General features: G+C 35.8%; 2 protein-coding genes across 5 annotated transcripts; one reads left to right on the top strand and one right to left on the bottom strand.

Moving 5' to 3' along the window:
* The first annotated feature begins 290 nt into the window (after positions 1-290).
* dnajb6a (DnaJ heat shock protein family (Hsp40) member B6a) lies at positions 291-7,190 on the top strand. 2 transcript variants are annotated; one of them, XM_055202035.2, is made up of 10 exons: positions 291-450; positions 3,075-3,167; positions 3,337-3,446; positions 3,940-3,996; positions 4,105-4,218; positions 4,372-4,515; positions 4,609-4,771; positions 4,857-4,927; positions 6,455-6,592; positions 6,674-7,190. In XM_055202035.2, the coding sequence occupies exons 2-10, from the start codon at positions 3,103-3,105 to the stop codon at positions 6,739-6,741; spliced, it is 930 nt and encodes a 309-aa protein (XP_055058010.1). In that variant the 5' UTR covers positions 291-450; positions 3,075-3,102; the 3' UTR covers positions 6,742-7,190. The 2 variants fall into 2 exon arrangements, with proteins under 2 accessions (XP_055058010.1, XP_055058011.1); XM_055202036.2 differs by lacking the exons at positions 6,455-6,592; positions 6,674-7,190 and having other exon boundaries at positions 4,857-5,703.
* Positions 7,191-7,211: 21 nt separating this feature from the next.
* On the bottom strand, positions 7,212-19,506 carry trpa1a (transient receptor potential cation channel, subfamily A, member 1a). 3 transcript variants are annotated; one of them, XM_055202028.2, is made up of 27 exons: positions 19,395-19,506; positions 18,727-18,952; positions 18,399-18,574; positions 18,178-18,285; positions 17,674-17,782; positions 17,440-17,585; positions 16,375-16,511; positions 16,246-16,294; positions 16,070-16,169; positions 15,848-15,948; positions 15,290-15,459; positions 15,015-15,179; positions 14,681-14,795; positions 11,277-11,443; positions 11,116-11,206; positions 10,828-10,887; positions 10,644-10,742; positions 10,493-10,563; positions 10,272-10,425; positions 10,070-10,159; positions 9,806-9,975; positions 9,603-9,732; positions 8,968-9,150; positions 8,825-8,893; positions 8,633-8,737; positions 8,453-8,562; positions 7,212-7,401 (listed from the first exon to the last, which is right to left on the bottom strand). In XM_055202028.2, exons 1-27 carry the CDS (start codon positions 19,479-19,481, stop codon positions 7,212-7,214), a joined length of 3,378 nt encoding a protein of 1,125 aa, XP_055058003.2. In that variant the 5' UTR covers positions 19,482-19,506. The 3 variants fall into 3 exon arrangements, with proteins under 3 accessions (XP_055058003.2, XP_055058000.2, XP_055058001.2); XM_055202025.2 differs by having other exon boundaries at positions 8,633-8,893; XM_055202026.2 differs by having other exon boundaries at positions 8,633-8,893; positions 18,802-18,952.
* Between the last annotated feature and the right edge of the window lie 1,359 nt (positions 19,507-20,865).

Raw genomic sequence — 20,865 nt, 5'->3', positions numbered from 1 at the left:
GAAGAGTGATTCATTGAACATTAGTACCAGCAATAGTACCTGAAGTACCCGGATGATGGGTGAGTTATCAAAGGATAACAGACCTCTGTCACGAAGGACCTATTAAAAGAGCGCTGTGTGATAATGAAACATAAAACAACCGCCAGTAGTTTTCATAAAGTGGCATAAAACTCACATAGATTACTATTTTACGACTTATTAAAGGGCGTTTGTACGAATCTAAGGTGTGTAATCTAATGTACTGACAGATTTATTTCGCCCTATATTAACTGGAGCCGAAGGCGCGAATGCATGAAATACCTTAAACAGGATATGACGTCAATCTTCACAAAAACTAAAAGATTCGCGTTATTTCCGGACACATCGTTCCTTGTCACTAAACGCATCGTCCCACAGCCTGACATTACTCGACCAAAGACATCACGACTGACTCTGGGAATTAAACACAAGGTATGTAAACCCCTAAGTGTGTTGTCGCGCGAGCCGAGGTTTTATTGTGAGATAACAGTAATCCATGTTTGCCAGCTGTTAGCCGTGTTGCTAGCTGGCTAGCTCATCTGAAAAACAACAAGGGTGCCAGGTCGAGATATAAATATCGGTTGTGGTTTCCGTATAAAAACGTGTAATGTTAACATGTAATGGGGATAACGTTTAACATTATAAATGTGAATCGTAAAAGGCAACGTTAGTTTTTGTCTAGCTTGTTGACAAAGCCTGGCTGCAATTCAGTGTGTAAATACACGTACTCGTGTCCCCACTGCACCGATCAACGATGCTATGTTTTGCAGCAATACATTTTCTGCTTTAATTTACGTGTTTAATTAAGTGCATACTTTTAAATGATGATACAATAAGAAGTGTATGCGAGTATGTGATATCCATTATCTTGCATATGTATAACGTTACTTAGCAGCAACACTCGCTAAGAGATAAGCTGTGAGAAAGTAAAGCTATATTTCATGCAGTTATTCCCCTAAAGGAGTTTGGCACACGAATGAGAGCTGAGCCGAATCTGATCACTAAAAGACTAAATAGAGGCATCAGATGCTGCTATTATTTACATAATCACAGACAGTCACCAGATTTTCCTGTTGCCAGTCATGAGCACATTGTGTTTATTGTTAATATATGAAGAGCTCAGATGTGAATTCTGCCAATAAACGGGTATTTCTGAATGACCTGAAGCCGGAATTAAGCAGATTTGAAGCAAAAGTATTTGATGAACGTAAAATATGTGTTCGAGCATTCGGTTAATATCATTATATTATTTTTGACAGAGGTGGCATTTAGAAGCTTTTCCATCTCTTCATTTTATTTAGGAATTCATAGATCTTGTTTACACTGTCAGTTCAAATCTGATTTTTAATATTTAGCAAGTGTGAACGGCAAAAAAACCCCACATGAAATCCCATTTTTACAAATCCATTTTAAGCGAATCGAATTTGGCGTAGCTTTTTACTAAGGGTGCACCGATTAATGTTGATATACACGTATAATACGTGGCTGATAACTATTCTGAATAGCATAGCCGATATTATTCACAGCTATTTCATGTACTACGGCTTTTGATCAGTAAGTCCTTATCGATGTGAAATCACTGTTAGTTTGAGTCGTTTATAACATGCATTTGAAAAAGGAACACTCGTCAAACAAAATTATTAAACATATTCTTTATTATCATGAAAATACCTGAAAAGGTTTGAAGAACAGCAATATAAATATATCCTTAAGCCTTTTCCTGGAGCTGCGTGTCATAGCTGCGTCTGTAATGGTTCTTCGTCTATAGCGCATAGTGAGTTTCTGCATGAGAGCGCCCTCTGGCTACTGGATGTAGCAGCTTTTCACTGTAATTCATACAGAAACATAGCAAGCATCATCATCAGCCAATATATCGGTGCACCCCATTTTTACTTATTTCACGTTCACACAACACGTAAAACCGTCACGTCAGACGTTGTTGCGCCAGAAGTAAGTTTGTTGTGTTATTTTAGATGTGCGAGTGAAGACGACAACAAGGAATAAAACCACATTATGCCAGCCTCCTATGTTTCTGCTGCTGCTTTTTAAAAACGCAGTAGTCCGGAACCTCGGCTACATGTTGTCATATTGTAAGATAACATTCCTTACGGGGCTTATCCTAGTCCCAGACTAAAATGCATATTTGAGCTGCCTTCATTTAACAACATTTGCACTGACATATCTTGACATATATCAGTACTATTGTTTAGTCTCAAAATGCACCCCAGTATTGTTCTTTGTAAGGTTTGTTTGTAAAAAAAAAAGTACTTAAATGTCCTAATATAATAGTCCTGGATTAATCTAAGCCATGCAGGGCTCAACACAAAGGACTGCCCGGTGACCCGGGGCAAGGGTGAGAGACATTCGGGCCAGTAAAAAGTATTGCCACTTGCCCGATCGGGTCAGTGCTTCACCCTCAGTCACTAAAATATTTTTCATCAATATATTTTAATCAATTTATATTATTTAACATCTGTGAAGCAGACATTTACTTGGGTAAAACACAATGAAAGAAACAATGCAATACTTTGCAAAGTTTGCTGTCAGTTTACAGGTAAAGCAGAAAAGTTGGGAGCCTTTTTTAAGTTGGAACATGTCTGTTGAATATGTATACAATTATATTTGACTTTTGAATTATTATTTTTAAATATGTGACACTGACGTTTTTTTATTGGGGCCAGTGAAAATTTTGGCAGGGCAAGTGAAAACCTGAACCACTGGCCCAATTGGGCCAGTATAAAAAAATATTTGCATTGAGCCCTGCCCTTTTTGGAAAACTGCCCCTAAGTTTTTGAATTTTTGTGGCATTGCGCAGACAGAGAATTTTATGACATCAAAGTACCGTGAGAGTGATTTGACAGCACTTCGCTTTTGCGGTACTTTGATGTCACACATTTGCTCAAATGTTCTCTAATTTGTATATTAATTTGTTAAAATGACAACGTATTTACTAATTAATCCTCCATGTTTAGGGAGAAGCACATTTCAAATTTTCAAATGTCCTAATTTTAAACTTGTCATGATTGTTTTTGTTTATTCCCATTTTGGTTAACCAGCCATTGAAGTTGGTGGCCCTCTGAAGCCATGGTGGAATATTACCAGATTTTAGGGGTGCAGAGAAATGCTTCTCCAGATGACATCAAAAAAGCGTAAGCGTAATTTTTATTTTTACTTTGTTATTGTTACACCCCTAAAACGCAAGCTATTTGACATTGTGCTTTCATTCCAAACAGCTCAAAAATAAAGTTTCAGTTGTGTTAAAATTTTTTTTACGTATTTCTCCCTGCATAGTACTATCATCATACTTTTTCTTCATAGTTACAGGAAACTAGCTCTCAGGTGGCATCCAGATAAGAACCCAGATAATAAGGAGGAGGCCGAAAAAAAATTTAAAGAACTTTCAGAGGCTTATGAAGTCCTTTCAGATGGTAAGATGGTCTTACAATTAATAATTTAAAGTAAATCTTGTTTCATTCTTCTTTTTGCTAAATTGGATTCACTGTGATGTAAATAAACCACCTTGTCTAAATCATTTGGTGTGCCGTTATACACCTACTGTACCCATCTTATCCGCCTTTTTCAGACTACGTACCTTTAAGACCCTCCTGCAGAAGGGCGGAGTTTATAGGTTATAGCTAATATGGTCTTTCTGGTAGCTTTAAAAAAAAAAAAATTAATCATTATGCACAGCCACATACATCTGGGGTTTTCCAGGTGTGATTCAGAGCTGATGCATGCATGAGTTGGCCAATTTATTCAGATTATAAAGCCAACAGGTGTCCTACATTAAGTCAGATGGTCTTATAATACTGTATACCTCGATAGTTTACATGTTATGTAGTACTGTCCATGGTGTGCACCCTTTATATTTTGTGTTTTTAGTAAATGAAATAAAGTTATGTTTCTTTTACAATCCTTCAGCAAACAAGAGGAACTTGTATGATCGATATGGTAAAGAAGGATTAAATGGAAGCGGAGGTAATTTACATGCAATCATACATTTTATTATGATGGCGATTATCAGTTGTGGTGATTACAAAGCATTAGTTTATTTTATTCATCGTGATGTTTGAACCTGTCACACAGGAGGTGGAGGAACACACTTTAACGGAGACCACTTTGGAACATTCACATTCCGCAATCCAGAGGATGTCTTTAGGGAATTTTTCGGTGGACGAGATCCATTCGCAGACTTCTTTGGTTAGTGTCTATGTGTGTTGACCATGAAAACGATGCATGTTAATGTTAAAATCAGTTTTTTTTGTTGAGTCTTAAGAATTGATATGATACATTCAATGCATAACTACCTAAAGACAATTTACAAATATCTTTTTTTTTTTTTTGGACTTCCAGGTGGAGATCCATTTGGCAATGACTTTTTTGGTGGCCCTCGAAGGCACCAGAGGGGCATGAGTAGGAGCCGAACAGGCGGGTCTTTCTTCGGAGGCTTTGGGGGATTCCCACCTTTCGGGGGAGGATTTTCATCTTTTGACGCAGGTCGGCTGCTTGCATGTTTCACACTTATAATAGTATCCACCAATGGGAATCATTTGTTCCTGATATAAGTTATTGGAATTATTTCTACTTTAGGTTTCACTCCATTTGGCCATATGGGAGGAGGTGGCTTTACTTCTTTCTCCTCAACCTCGTTTGGTGGAGGGGGAGGCGGCGGTGGCGGCGGCGGCATGGGTAGCTTCCGCTCTGTGTCAACATCTACTAAATTCATCAACGGCAGGAAAGTCACTACGAAAAGGTAAGCACCATTTACGAGTCCATGGTTTAAGTAACAAAGCGGTGTATTTGTAATTCATAGATGCGCTGTTTATTTGTGTCCGTAGAATCATTGAGAACGGTCAGGAACGGATAGAAGTGGAAGAAGACGGACAGTTAAAGTCTCTAACCATAAATGGTAAGGAACAACTCCTGCGATTGGAGCACAAGTAAGCTAACGGAGCCGTTTCAGCACAAACTTGAGCTTAATAAACAATGTTAGTACTGTCGTTCCGATGTCTGTACATTTCGTTTTCCTGCCTGCCTGTTTGTTGGTTGGTTGGTTTGTTTTTGTTTTTCTCCGTTTATAATTTTATGGTTGTTTTTCCTAGCAGTTTTGTTACTATATTTATAAATAAGACTGTCAGTATTTTGCGCAGGGTACGTTTTGTTTTTTACTTGTATATTTGGGACCATAATGTGAGATCACTTTTTTCCCGCAAGCACGTTGTTGTGTTGCAGTATCCTCATGAATGCACATTGGCTTTAGAATAGCGCTTATGGGGCTGGAAGGTAAATGAGAACTTTTGTGCAATTGTGCATGAGTTACCCAACTGAGTGTGTTGAATTGGAATACGTTACTTGCTGTTCAAACCTTATGGCAACTTGTCTAATTAGTTTAACTTGTCTAATAATATAATCTGTGTAAATGCTGGTAGAACGCTAGATTTATTGTACTGATATGCAATTTTTTATTATTATTATTATTATTATTATTAATTTAATTGTTTTGTTCATTATTATTATTGCATGTACAACAACAAAAATGTTGTTTATAGTTCTAATGTCTTTACTAAATAACCTGATGAGAATCAGAGTTAATGTTATGACTGCTATATTTCAAGGAACTTTGTGTACTTTGTAAAAGAATTTGAACCTAAATAAATGAGTTTCATCCTTTTTGGGGATGTGGCAGCTTTGTGGTCTGTGTAGTGTTGCTTTTACAGAGAGTGATTTTTGCTTTTCCTTCAAATCCATCTATTGGGAAGCGTGTTGTCACGGGGTTGCTCAGACTAACAATGCTTGTAGTCTTTTAGTCAACTAAAAAAATAATTGTGTTTTTTCCAAATGCATGCATTTGTTAGAGTAGTAAAGCAAAACTAAATATGTTTCAGTTTTTGCAAAATCTGGTTTAAAGACATCTTGTCTGACCTCTCAATTCAGTAAAACTCCAAAGAATGAAAAGAATCAATTTATGTTTCGTATGTATTTATACTTTAAACGTAAAACACATCAGGAAATGGCTGATGCATTATTGCAACTTTTATTAACATTCTTGCTTTTAATACACAACAATTAAATAACATTTAACATCCAATCTGTTAAGCATTATATAACAACTCATCTGCATTTTAAGGTATTCCTGCAAAGTAAAATTTTATAGAGCATTGAAAAGTACATGTTAAAGTACCTAAACATTTTCTTATCTATATTCCATTTAATGTCTTAATGTCCTTCAACTCAAGTGTTAAATTTGGCTGCAGTTCTACCTGAATGCATGGCTTTGTACTAACAAGCTTTATGATTTTGTTTGTGCTCTCTAAATGCATCTCTAATCATCAAAACAGGTGAAAACTGACGGGTAATGGAAATTGTAATATTGCCTCCGAAAACCATATATGCAGGTGCTCTTCCCCTTCTTACTAAACCACACCCCTTTCTCTAGGAAATGCCCAGGATGTAAACATGCTGGATGGTCACAGACAGAGAAGGGAGCTCCCTAACTCTTCTTCTTCCTCCACCTCCTCACATTCTTCAAGACAGTCCGCTCAAAGAGAGGAGCAAAATAAAACGACAGGCAAAGGTCAGAAGCTGATGTTTTGTGTAATATGTCTTGAGCTCTAGAATGACCTCCTTTGATATTAAAAGTTGTGTATCCCAACAGAGCAAACTGGATTCAAGAGGAAGAAAATGACAGTAAAAGGAGAGACCAAAAAGGCCAAAGAATCCTAAGATTATCTCTGCATCTGAGCTAATCTGTACTGATATATTTTAGCTGTAGATATTCATGTTCACCTTAACCAATTTACCATTCTGTTTTGTTGTGTTTTATTTTTATTTTAAATGTTTACCTTGCTAATAATCCATAATTAATTCAAATCACTGCTCTGAAAAACTGTGACCTTATTAGAAAATAGCAATGAGTTTTCATGCAGGTGTGTGCAACTAAGCGTTTGCCATTTTATTGTTTTGTTATGACAGAATCAGTGCTCATTCAGTTATATAAAGCAGGCCTTAAATTTCAACTAGTATAATAATAAATGCGGTAAAGGTTTGCTTGTTTTTGGTTTTGACCTTAATGTTGTGCCCAAGCAAGTTAATACTGAAAAATATAAGCCACACAATACCACGTGTAAATGCAAGTCCTGTCAATAAAAACTTGATAACTTTTTCCACCTTAACACGTGACGCAAGATGCAAACTCATTTCCTTTTCGCAGTAACCGCCCTGAGCAGAGGTCCCCATTTGCTTCTAGTGAGGAGTTTCTCTTTCAGCTCTTGAAAGACTGGCGGGCCATCGTGGTCTTCAGCCTCTGAGCTGATCTCCATCTTTTGCACTACGAGCTTCAGCAGGTTGTGTTGTTTTTCCAAAATGTCTGCTATCTCCTTCAGCCTGATGAACAACAACATTTGGGATAATGAGATTAATGATGGGCTTCAGTTGTACGATCTCAAAACAATCAAAAGAATCAAGGACATACCATCATTGTGAAACTTCAGTTATAAATTTGGGTGATTCTCGCGAAATTAGACGTATGAGGTCATGAAACATTGTGATAAAAAAGTAAATGCAAAGTAAGAGTATCAAACACAGTTACAAACATCTCTTCATGTACTATTTTGCACATGATTTCAAATGAGACCATACAAACCAATTTTGTTGTTTTTTCCACATTTATGGGGAAAAGTTTCATCACCGCAACGTGTCCACGACTAGATTTGGGTTCTTCGAAATGGAAATATTTATAATAAAAAAATCTAAAAAATAAAAAGCTTCAGTGCATGTTATACTAAACTATATAAACATTTACAGTAAAGAAACATGAGATGTTTGGTGATGATTGGTAAATGTAGAGACAATAATAAGGAATATAAATGTGTCCAGACCTATTTTCTCATCCTCCGCAACAATTTTCAATCATTGTTTAAGCCCTCAATGAACTAACATTTAAAAACAAATTATTGGAAGGGACATAATTGACTGTGACACTCAAGATGGCTACCAGGTAAGCAGTTCTTATTTTTTCTCTCCATATAAAAGTTGAATTTTTTTTGTCATAGTACCTAGTAACATGAGTTTGTAAATGCATATATTTAATGTAATATCATGTTGCGGTAATGATCACTTTTTATAATGATCATCTAAACAAAGTAAATAATTTATAGGAAATATTTTTTAAATCCTCTAAAAATAATGTTTATAGTAAGTTCAAACCTTAATCTTATATGTGCAAAAAAAATAGCTTCAATGGCTTTTTAAAAAACAATTTGATGCTGGACACCTTTTAAGTCTGGATTTCGTGAGAATCACCCACTTGGTGGACACATTTTTTCAAAACGACTTCCGATGCATTCAAGGTACACGTTTTAATCAGGAAGTAAACGCACAACTGTTTGTGCTGCTGAAACAATGTATTAATCCCTGACAGGGCAGTTAACATTACCTGTATTTCTGTTTGGTAAGCTCTCGTTCTACCGGAGTGCACTGAGGTGTTGTGGGACTAAGACGAGTCCTGACCCTCTTCACTTTATTCCCAAAGAAAAACCACTTTTTCTGTTTAAAAACACATTATGTATTAGGATCACATTAGGTGTACAGCATAACTAAACTAAGGCATAACTACCTTTCCTCTGAAGCATCTGTTTGGGAATTCCTTAACCGAGATCTGGTCCACCCTCTTCATAAACCAGTAGGGAAGCCTCTCCTCCAGATTAGTGTGAAGTTCAATCTGTGGAGTTAAGTATGAGTGCTTGTGGAGCAATGCTGATTTTGAGAGAGGAACTTTGTACTCCTTAGGAGAAAAAATAATAGGTACCTGCATTGCAATACGCTTCAAGCAAGCATTTGTCTGAACCTCCGCGATGTCACCGACAGCCAAACCAATCTAAAGTTAATGGTGATGGTATGTATGAATGACTGGTATGTTGGGGTTTCATATCAAATTCCTGTAGGACTTACCAGTAGGTTCATGAGAAGAATGGGTACAAGTAAGACGAACCAAACAAACATTGCCAGCGTCAAGTTCGGGAATGGAAGAGTTCCCTGCAGGAAGGGTTTCAGGAAATTGTCCTGGTAGTTGATTTCTCCTACCATCATGACAAAGGTCTGCATCAGCGAAAGGAACATCCTACTGAAGTGTCGCTGTAAAATAAAGATACATTTTTAAGCATTTGAGTTCCTGTGTAAAAGACTTATTTAAATAATACTGTATAAAATTGTATATTTATATATATATATATATATATATCAACTTCTTGGCAAAGGGTGACTACTTTGAATATAACAGTTTTAATTTATTTTAGACACTTAGTCACAACATTATTTTTATAGATACATTTGTGTTATACAGTTTCGATGAGTATTTAAAATGTTTAAAATGTGGAAAAATATAAAGAATGACTCTGAAAAATATAGGTACAAAAAGGTACAAAAGTTCTCACTGGGGTGGTACCTTTTCAAAAAGTACCTTTAAGGTACATATCTGTACCAAAATTGTACATATTAGGATCTTTTTTAAAGATCCCGTCCCAGTGACAACTTTTGTACTTTTTTCTGAGAGTGTAGTGCATTAAGAGTTGTTTGTGATGACCCACCTGTTCGATCATCAAGGCATAAAAGGACAAAGCAAATGCCAATATCAAGTAGAAAAACAGCACGATAATGCTTAGCAGTGTGCTGGAGATCTCTCGAAACATTACCACGTATATACCAATTCGTTCAAACCTACAAAAAAAAGGATTTTTTATATTTTGACAGCTTGTGGATTACAAAAATCATATAAATAACAGATGAATACCGCTGGAGATAAAGGAGGAGATTGATCCAAGAGGCCAAAGCGGCCAGCGCGCCAGCCTGCCAGTGCCAGGAGCCCTTTGTGTTCAGCAGAAGCGGCACCACAAACAGCAGGGCGGAGATGGCGGCGGCCCAGTCCATGTAGTTGGATGAGTCTCGCAAATAATTCACTCGCTTTCAAACGTAAGAAACAGTCTCATTCGATTAGCTTTTCATATGGTTATTCACAAAATGTATGTTTTGGGTGGCAAAGTGCATGTAAACAAACCTGATGAACCATTTGCAGGATCTCCTTTCCAACTGCATACAAATTCATAGCGAGAATGAGGAACATGCTTGTTGTTGTAAAATAGGATTGCTGTGTTAATCAAAGAAAATAATCACCAGTGCATCAAATGTTTCTACAACATAAAACAGTACTGTATACTTTCCATGAATTGTTTTGGCTTGGCCACGCATGACCACAATACCTTGTGCAGGGATGTGCAGACCATGTTGACTGATGTCACATTGTGTACGGTGTTTAGTGTGGGCCTCAAGCTCACGATGATGTATGTTAAGGGAAACACCCCGAGTGCGTACACAGTCATATTAAGGAGATGTGCCTTGATGCCATAAGCATTCCTAGGAAATATTTTAAACTCAAAATCTTAAATTCAGTCTCATTTAGATTGTGATTATAAAAACTTACCATTTCATCTCTAAATATTTCTTGCAGACTGGATGGGTCAGCAAGCTGACACGATTAAAATGAACCATAGCCTGCGGAGAGACAAATTCTCGAAACATGGCCAAATTCAAAAGTGACACAGTATCAATCTATCATATTGGGAAGTACAAACGTTTAGTGCATGGAGAGGTTTGTAGGTGCCGTCTCTTGTCCCACTTTCCTTTTTAGACTTTTGCAGTGGATGCTGAAGCCACCTGAAATTGTATTCAATCTGTGAATAGAAAAGAATAAACGGTAAAAGAGTTTAAGGAAAATTCACAGGTGGGTACAACAGAAGTTATTACGAGGAAACTTACAAAGTAATTGCAGGAGTTTACATCTTCCTCTGCCTCCATTATGCATGTGTCTAGAAGATGCTGGGGACAATATATGCAATGCTCTGTCAGTACCTACACTGTTAAAAATTAAGGTGCTTCATGATGCCATAAAAGAGCCATCACTAGATGAATGGTTTCATACAAAACCTTTCTGTTTCACAAAGGTTTTATTAGTGATTAAAGGTTCCTTAGTTTATATAAAGGTATAAAAATGGTTCTTCTAAGAATCTTTGATTTAATTTTGGAAGAACAGTGAAGGAAACTCACTTTAAAGGATTCTGGGAGAAACTCAATCAAGTCCATAACGATGCAGCGTTTTCCTGAATTTGGTTTATATGTTGTCATAGCCTCCTCACACCTGTGATAAACAAAGCTGAAATCAACAAAGACACTGGAAAAAGCTGGTAAAATCTTAAAACAAAGCTGACCTATCACTCTCGATCACAGCATCAGTAACCTCCGTCCTCCCATGATGTACAGCCTCGTGAAGGAAAGAAGCGTCACTCTTGTTCAGGATAATCTTGGCTCCTCTGTATAACAGCAGTCTTACTGCAGCCACATGTCCTGCCCTGGCTGCCAGATGTAAAGCTGTGTTCTGATAGAAGGATCAATATTCAGACATACAGTAATAATCAATACAAGATAAACTTATTTCTTATTGTTTGCATACATCTCTTTATTTAAAATTTGAGTCCAAATATCTGAGACCACACTAAAAGTCTTGGATTTATCAAATAAAACCTGACTTTGAAAACCCAGCTAAAGTCATTTTTTGTGATTGTCAGTTTTCTATATGAAATCATAATGCAAAGAACATTCTGTGACCTTGATATCTTTAATATTGACTGAGTAAGGTCATGCAAAATCTCATTATTAGATTATGGATTTTAACCTGGATTTCACAGACAGGGTCACGTTTTAGTACTTTGATCAATTATTAGACAATATGAATTCGCTAATTAATAAGCAGTTGTGCATCCAGTAAATTACTCAAAAATGTAATTAATAACTAGTAACTGGGTAAATTTCCCATAAAATTGTATACAATCGTACCTATCATCAGAGGCGGACAGAGTACACAGCTTCATTACTTGAGTAAGAGTAAAGTTACCCCTTGCTAAATTTTACTCAAGTACAAGTAAAAGTACTGCATTCAGATGTCTACTCAAGTAAAAGTAAAAAGTACTTGTTTTTAAGAGTACTTGAGTATCAAGAGTACATTTTTAAATTTAGCATTACTACTGCCACAGTGCACATTGAACCACGTGAGATGATTGACAGCTGTACAGCAAATGATAGAGGTCAAATCTGACACGAATCAGAAAGAGGAGACTCACATCTCACTCCGTTCGCTCTTTGAGCTCTTCAGATCGCATAATTCAGTGGAATATTAATAGAAATCTTATTCTGTAAGCCTAAATATTTTACTAACATGTGATAATTAATCATTATTTCTCCAAATATGCGCACCATTGTACTAATAGCCCTGGCGGATTCTGTATATTTTATGTATTTGAATACAAACAAACCGGAGAAGACGAGAATGAATGTTTTATGAGTGATGATTTCTATTCAAAACAACGAACGTTACAGATTAATTATTTTGCACTCCTGGCATAAATTAAGAAATTAATGTTACTGCAAACCAGTTTAATCATAAACAGTGGTCAAATGTCGAAGCTGGAGTCTTAAACCTGTCTTGTGATGCTGAGTTTGTCCAGATCAAGTAAAAGTGTGATGTTTTGAAGAGTAATTCATTTTGAACAACAATAATCCAGGATCACCAGTAAAGTTAAAACTATCATTAACTTGTTTAGAAAATTAAAATAGTCTGGCGAAGTGGAGCAACGGGTTGTCACTTTCCCACGATGGACCTGCTGTGTCTTCATCCATTGTTTCGTCCATGGTTTCTTATCTAATCTAAATCTGACTATTGGGACTTTGGCGGAAAGCTGAAGTTGATAGCTGATAGGCTGTCCCAATAAGTGGCGCCTGCACAATCCAATCACGTTTGAGAAAAGGGAAACAACAAATAGAGGGTTTCTGAGATTTTTCTTTTTTCCTTTTTTTTAGAAGAAGTAACAGGTACTCACGGTTATGGATAGAAATGTAGTGGAGTAAAGAGTACAATATTTGCCTCTCAAATGTACTTGAGTAAAGTCATGAGTACTCCCCAAAAATAATACTCGAGTAAAGTACAGATCCCTCAAAATTGTACTTAAGTACTGTACTCAAGTAAATGTACTCCGTTACTGTCCGGCTCTGCCTATCATATAATATAATAAGACTTTCCCCTCCTAACTAAAAAAAGCCAGGAGTTTTTTTCTCCTAGGTTTTTTATTCAAGCCCTGTAGGGAATCCGCTAACATTAACTTAGCACCCACTTCTATACGTTACATTATTAATACGCTCGCTAGTATGGTTTAATCTTAGCTGCTGTATTCCGCTGCTTATGTTGTCCATCGATTTTGCGTCATCTATTAATGTCAAGCTGCTTTGAAACAATTAAACAATTGTGAAAAGCTATATAAATAAAATTTAATTGAATCTTCAATCATGTAATTAAATTACGTTACAAATTACTCTCTCCAAAAAGTAATTAATTACTAATTACTTTCTAAATCTTATTAGTAAATGATACAAAGGCTTAAAACAGCTCACATAAATAATATAAAAGTACATACATTATTCTGGTCACAGTTTTTAAACTATTAACTAACTATTAACTACATTTGCCTCAATATACTCCTTATTACCGCTTATTAATACTTAAATAAATAAAACTTAAGTAAAGTAGTTGTTAAGTTTAAGTAAAGGTAGGAATTGGGTAGGATTAAGGATGTAAAATAAGCTTTTGCAGAATTAATTCATATGAGTATTAATATGTGCTTTTTAAGTATTAATAATCAGTCAATATCTCAGTAATATTAATGCCAACCAACCAATTAATTGTGAGAATTGAAAACTACACTAGAGTGTTACTATTATTCTTATTAACTCACCAAAGTATTTAAAGTGAGATCAATACATAAAAACATGCATTTAACATTAGACTTTAAAAGGGACATATATTGAAAATCTGACTTTTTCCAAGTGCTGTAATTGGGTCCCCAGTGCTTCTATCAACCTAGAAAATGTGAAAAAGTTCAACCCAGTGACTTTTTTTTTGGTTTTGGTAAACCATTCTCTGCAAGCATGTGAAAAAATAGGTTATTGAAATTTGGCTCCCATTGTGATGTCAGAAGGGGGTAATACAGCCCCTTCATCTGCACTATTCAACCACGGCACTGCCATTTAGTGCAGAGATCAACTCATTTGCATTTAAAGGACACACCCAAAATGGAAAATTTTTGCTTACACCTACAAAGTGGCAATTTTAACATGTTATAATAAATGATCTCTATGATATATTGAGCTAGAACCTCACATAGGTACTCTGGGGACACCAAAAATTTATTTTACATCTTTAAAAAGTCTTGTGAAATGTCCCCATTTAAATGTTGATGTTAAATTGTATTATATATTGTTTTATATATTTTTGTTATATAATTGTTCTACAGTCCATACACAGTATTTATTTCAATTACATCAGAAGTAACTGTAATTTAATTAAGTAATGAAAATAAGAGTAATCCCTTACTTTACTTTTTCGAGGATAAGTAATTAAATTACAGTAACTAAGTACTTAGTATCTAGTAACACGCAACACTGTGACCATTAAATCAGGTTTTACCACAACTGAGTCTAGACAGATTGTGTGCATGTTTTTAAAGTGAACACGACTTATACAGAAGATTCTGTAATGATAACTGAGTAAATTGGGCTATTTTACCCCATCTCCATCAGTTGTGTCCAGAAGTTTAATGTTAGATGCCAGCAAAGTGTCCATGGTCTGTGTGTATCCTTCAGATGCAGCATGATGCAGACACGACCATCCTCTGTAATCACTACACACACAGTACACAAATCAAATATGCACATTTAGTGTTGCTCAGTTGAGACTCTAGCAGGGCATTTGACTAAACTATAGGCACATGAACAACAACCATGTGTAAAAGACAACATGCACGGTCTAAAAAAATTTTTTAATACCAGCTAATACATTATGAACATTTACGCTACTGGACAAAAGTAATGTGTAGATATGAAGTGTGCAAAATAATGACCTGTGAAACAACGCCCCCTTGCGGAGAAGAAGTTCGACAACTTTAACGTGACCGCTACGGGACGCCAGGTGCAGCGGGGTCAGTCCGTTCTCATCCCCTTCATTCAACAGTCTGGTGTCTGTCATCATCTCCAGAAGCCTGTGGCATGTGTTGATCCTTCCATATCTACACACAAATAAACACTCATTACTAGAAGTAGGCCTATTACGGTTCATTGTAGCTGCGCTATGAATGTTAAGATTGAACTTCCTCATATTATCAGTTAACTGACTTACTCAGCTGCAAAATGAAGTGCAGATTTCTTTTGTTTGCACTTTTGATCCAGTGAGACCTCTAATCCCAAGATATTCTTCACACTCTCCGGTATTCCCAGTCTACAGGCATAATGAAGAGGAGTACAGCCCTCCATATCCTCATCATTCAAGAGCTCTCTTACACTCTCATGCTGTGGACAAACCGAAACAACTTCATTTTACATCTAAATATGGCATTTGGCCGACACATTTATCGGAAGCAACTTACAAATTAAGGAGCATTCAACATTTTTTCTGGTTTATTTCAGTTAACTGAGCATTACATTCACAAGTTATACGCATATTACAACAATTTACGATTAACTAAAAATAATAGTCAACTTTATATTGGTTAATTAAATAAGACTGAAATAATACTGTCTTGATGATGACGTAGGCAGCCAAGAAATACGACCTTCAGAGGCTGCATCCTTCGGATTGAGATATGCTTGTCAACTTTAAACAGTAGATGGCAGCAAAGACTTAATTTTAACATCCCTCAGATAATGCAATCCGATGAAAACCAGTGTATTTTTTTACCTGCAGTACCTCTGTGGGCAGGTTTTTCAGACCCCTGGGTTGCAAAATTGCGAGATGCAAAAAATTGCATCCAGATTTATCTTTCTTCTTCAGATCAGCCCCTAAAACACGAACCCACATGCTAATTATTACCGTTTTTATCTTTTTAAAAAAGATAAGACACCATGAAATTATCTATTGTGAAAGTTATTATTTTTAATGATATTCATTTAAGCAGTTCACCATGCGATATGAGCAGATTAACAGTTCTCCATGCTCCACAACTTGTTGCCAGTAGAAGGGGTGAATGGCCTTTGCAGTCAACAAAGTCAATATCAGCACCCTTGAAGAACAGTACACAAGTTTATGATGACTGTCATGATGTACGTGCATACAGTGTGTTCACTTATCAGTCATACCTGTGAAATGAGGTACTCGGAGAGTTCAAAATGATCAAAAATTGCCGCTCTGTAAATAAAAAGGAAAAGGTCAGATATACAGCTTTGTTTGCTGTAATTCTTCAGACAGCAAATGTAAAGCTATTGTACTTGTGTAGAGGTGTCTGGTGGGCTCCATCAGTGATGTTTATAAGTTCATCCACTTTACTGTAAGCCGACAGCATGACTCTTACAGCCTCAATGGCACCCTGACTGCATGCAAAATGGAGAGCGGTTGACTTATCACACTGTGAAAGAGAGAAATGTGGTAATTTAACGTTGGTAACTTGAGTTTGTATTAGACTTTTTGTGGTAACTCACTGGCAATGTGTTGCCAGTGAGTTACTGTAACTGCCACCATTACAGTACCATAACTGTACATGTATTTTACAATATGATGCCTTTACCGCATCCATTTTACAGTATAATACCCTTACTGTAACCTAGTTTAAAAAAAATTTACCTTGAAGGGGAATCGAACCCAGGTCGCCCATGTTATAAAGCCATAACACTACCACAGTACTACCTGAAGTCTTGAGGTCATATTCAAATCTGACGGTCAAGCATTTATCCATAATCCATAATCCCTTTCTTGTTTTTATCTACAATTCTCAATAAATTATTTACACTGCTGAAAAACAATTCACATTTTGAAATGTGTTTCACTGCTAAAAGCATAACAAATAAAATGTATTTCATTTCATAGATATATTTTATTTTTATATGCTTTTATAACACTATTTTATTCAACTACAGTAGCACTACACTCTAAAAAATTTGCTGTAATTTTGCAGCTGGTTGCCAGTAACTTACTGTAGAAGCTAAAGTCAAAAAATGTTTCATGTTCATTTAACGTTGAACAAAATGTTGCCAGTAAATAACATCAATGTAAAATCTACAGTAAGTTACTGGCAGCTAGTTGCCAGTAATACCCATTAATACTGTAATTTCTACAGACATTTTTTACAGTGTACTGCTGTTGTTTTACAGCAGTTTACCGAAAATTCAAAACATACAGTAAATCACTGTAAATTAAATGTTAATACCCATAATGCAATGCACAGTAATGAACTGTAAAAGAAAATGATGGATTTTACTGGGCATTTGGTGGTAAGTAACTGTAGAAATTACAGTTAAGTCTAACCGTGTATTGATGATGTAATGGTTTTTCCTTACCTGCTGCTGATCAATCTTTGCTCCGTATGCAATGCAGAGTTTAATTATTTCAAGATTTCCTCCACGTACAGCCAGGTGGAGTGGACTACTGCAGGATTTATCCACGTAGTTTATATGGGCATCGATGGAAATACCAGCTTCTTCCCCTTTAAAATCAAAAGAAAGAGAAATACAAGGCTGGTAGGATGGTACTTGCTGAAAATACACAGTACAGTCAGTAAAGTAACATCTCACCTTTCTGAAGAATTACCTCCACTGATTTCTTAGCTCCAAAAAACGCGGCAGAATGAATAGGGAAATGCCCGAGTTTGTTTTGACGACACAGTTTTGCACCATGTGTGCACTAAAGCATAAAATATCAGTAATAATAAAGTTATAATACTTTACAATAAGCCTAATGCCTTGATTTTAATGCATCACATTACAGTATAATAATAAACAATATATATTTTATCTTCATATTTTTACTTTTTATTTGTCATAATCATATCTATTTCACATCCAGTAACCACATATAATATTAATAATAATAATAATAATAACATCAATAATAATAATAATAACAGCAATAATATTAATAATAATGATGATAATAATCTGCTTAATTAAATGGTTTACTTCTTTAAAATAAAAATAATGGTGTGCTCAAAGTGCCCTTTAAGTTTAAAAAAGAATAAGTTTTATTAAAAATCAAGGGAATATTTCTTGGTGTTTTCTGGTAATCCAGCATCATCTTACCAAAATGCCTAGAGCCACATGGTTATTCAAACAAGCAGCTAATATAAGAGGCGTGTTTCCCAGGTCCCCTTCCAGGTTCACATCAGTTTGTTTATGCAGGACAAGTTGCTTTGTGGATACAAAACAATTATTTATTTTTTTATTGAGACAGTTAGTGCAAATGTTTCTTAAAATAATGATCCCAACCTAAAAAAAAGTTGATAAAAGACCTAAGGACTCACTTCTACCAGTGCATTATTGCCTAGGCTAACAGCTAGATGTAGTGGTGACTGGTGGCTGTTATTGAGGATGTTCGGATCGGCTCCCAGGTTCAGCAACACAGCGCAGCTCCGTGCCTGGTCCCTCTGTACAGCCCAATGCAATGGTGTATTGCCGTCCTCATCCCTGATATTCATCTCTGCAGGGTCAAACATTCACATCTGTATATTTCTATCATTCTATCTTTTTTTACTTTATTTATTTATTTCGTTCTTACACTTTTCTTTTTAGCTTGGCTGCTTGTAGTCACACATCATATAACAGATTGAATAAATGTATGGCAGACCTAACCTGATTCACATTCTGCATTACTTTTCTTTCTTAGCAGATCTAGATGACAGCAACAAATATCAAAACTGTCATCACCTTGTTGTCCGGTGATCTGCACAATAAGTTTGATGGCACAAAAATGTCCCCTGGATGCAGCATAGTGTAGTGGGCTGGCACCGCTAGGGTCACGTATGTCAAGGTACTTGGCGTGCTTCTCCAGAGCATCTGTGTTTCCTTCCAAAGCCCACTCAAAAAAAAAAAAAACAGGATCCAGTCATTCCATAAAACAAGTACATGCAAGCAATGACTGAGACTAAGTACTGAATAAAATATTTTAGTTAGTCAAATAGTTTTAATCAATATAACAATATATACATATAATATCTCATATAAAAGTATTCATAAATAAAAAAGCATGCACACATATATATATGCACTAATGTAAAAAGATTTGCACATACAAAGTCTGTGATAGTGTTGATATTTAAAAGACATTTAAACCTTATTGCACATGCGACAGTTTAATTCAGTCATGAGGAACAACTTGATTCACAACATACGCACACACTGATACACAATATAGACCAGAAAAACATTAATAAAACACAAAGTAATGATAATACAATTTCTGAACTTAGATAAAAAGTCAGACAAACTTTAAGAAAAGTTAATTCGAAGTTGCAGAATACCTCAAATACATTTGTGTGTATGTGGCTGCTGTCATCCCCATCCATTACACAGTCAAAGGACTGTCTGGACTTGTTGACGAGTGCCATTTCTGCACGTTGTTTTAGTCATCCTGCAACACAAAAACATTAGTTATTTAAAGAAAGAGATCAAAGCATCAAAGATATTTTAAAAGAAGAGAGGATAAAATCAGATGTTTGATCCATTCTTACCCATTCAGTATCTCTTCTGTATTGGCTTGATGTGTGGCTTTTTTGCTATTAGTGAGTGGGTTTTTATAGTGTGGAGAGATGTGTCTTTAGGTTATCAGATTACATTGTTTCACTGAGAAAGAGAAACGATGGGAGGGGGGTTTGGCCATAAACATAAGATTTAGTATTGTTCTGATGTAACTAGCTGGCTTTCCTCCATCTAATAACACTTACAGCCCACTTAGAATTGAAGAAAACATAAGCGTATGGATGCTGAAAATCCAATTTAAATCTCGCTTTACAATGTTTTATGAAATTGCAATATAATTGTGATATTGTATAATTTTCTCTAATTATATTTCATTTACTTCAGCGTTTTTTCTTTCAGTTAACTCGATAACCAGAGCATTACTTACGAGATGCTTATAGGATGTTGCAGTTAAAAGGTAACATGTTACTATCTAATGGTCTAACTTCATTTCCTGTGGCTACCACAAAGGCTAATATTCGACATAAACCGCCAGATTTATTTATGAGTCTTTCCACTTACATAAAGAGAGTTATTTGTCATATTTAATAAGCGTCAGTGTAGTGCTAACAATGACAATATAATAAATGTTAAGTAGCATTTTAAATACGTTTTTTTTTTTGTCTAGCATGTGATTAAATTCATTATAGACATACAATCATTACAGTCATGATGCTATTTAAAATTACACTTCAAATCACAGTCTGTCGAAAAGTCGCAGTCTGTTGTAGTACGCAGGTGCAAATTTGAATTCCAGATCTATGCACTCTATGGCTGATATTACCCACACAATTCATTGCAACTTCACGCTACACTGCATTAATTAATAAACTATGTGATGATTGCAACTTTTAATTTTCCGTCGTCCTAGTACACGATGTAACTACAGAAGAGTCAAGTTTTAAATATTCTTTTCGTTATTTTTCAGCGCAATGCCAATGGTCCAATCAGATTCAATGTATTATGCTAAGCTATGCTAAAAGTGGTACTGCCAGACCCAGGGATTGGCTGAATGGATTCCAAAACTGTAAAAATCAAATATTTAACTCTAGATGAGCTAGAAAATAAGGGTAGTAATAGGCTAATGTATTAGATTTTGAAACTCCTGACAATTTAAGCAACTCTGCAATTAAACCACTCTTAAAATTAGCACCCTGATCAGTCTGTATGCGTTCAGGAAAGCCATAGACACAGAAAACATGGTCCCATAGCTTCTTGGCTGTCTGGTTGGCACATGGAAATGCATGGGCTAAT

This window comes from Misgurnus anguillicaudatus, chromosome 2 (genome assembly GCF_027580225.2).
Source record: "Misgurnus anguillicaudatus chromosome 2, ASM2758022v2, whole genome shotgun sequence".
In the NCBI taxonomy this organism is placed as follows: domain Eukaryota; kingdom Metazoa; phylum Chordata; class Actinopteri; order Cypriniformes; family Cobitidae; genus Misgurnus; species Misgurnus anguillicaudatus.
The sequence above is the reverse complement of the archived record's forward strand: the minus strand, read 5'-3'. Positions and strand labels throughout refer to the sequence as shown.

Bases quoted from the DNA above. Each gene is read 5' to 3' on its own strand.
- dnajb6a (XM_055202035.2), top strand. From the start codon at position 3,103: ATGGTGGAATATTACCAGATTTTAGGGGTGCAGAGAAATGCTTCTCCA. The intron at 3,997-4,104 runs GTAATTTACATG...CCTGTCACACAG, and splicing joins AGGATTAAATGGAAGCGGAG to GAGGTGGAGGAACACACTTT. The intron at 4,219-4,371 runs GTTAGTGTCTAT...TTGGACTTCCAG, and splicing joins TCCATTCGCAGACTTCTTTG to GTGGAGATCCATTTGGCAAT.
- trpa1a (XM_055202025.2), bottom strand. From the start codon at position 19,481: ATGGCACTCGTCAACAAGTCCAGACAGTCCTTTGACTGTGTAATGGAT. The intron at 16,170-16,245 runs GTATGACTGATA...CTGTTCTTCAAG, and splicing joins CCGAGTACCTCATTTCACAG to GGTGCTGATATTGACTTTGT. The intron at 10,426-10,492 runs GTAAGTTTTTAT...AATATTTCCTAG, and splicing joins AAATATTTAGAGATGAAATG to GAATGCTTATGGCATCAAGG.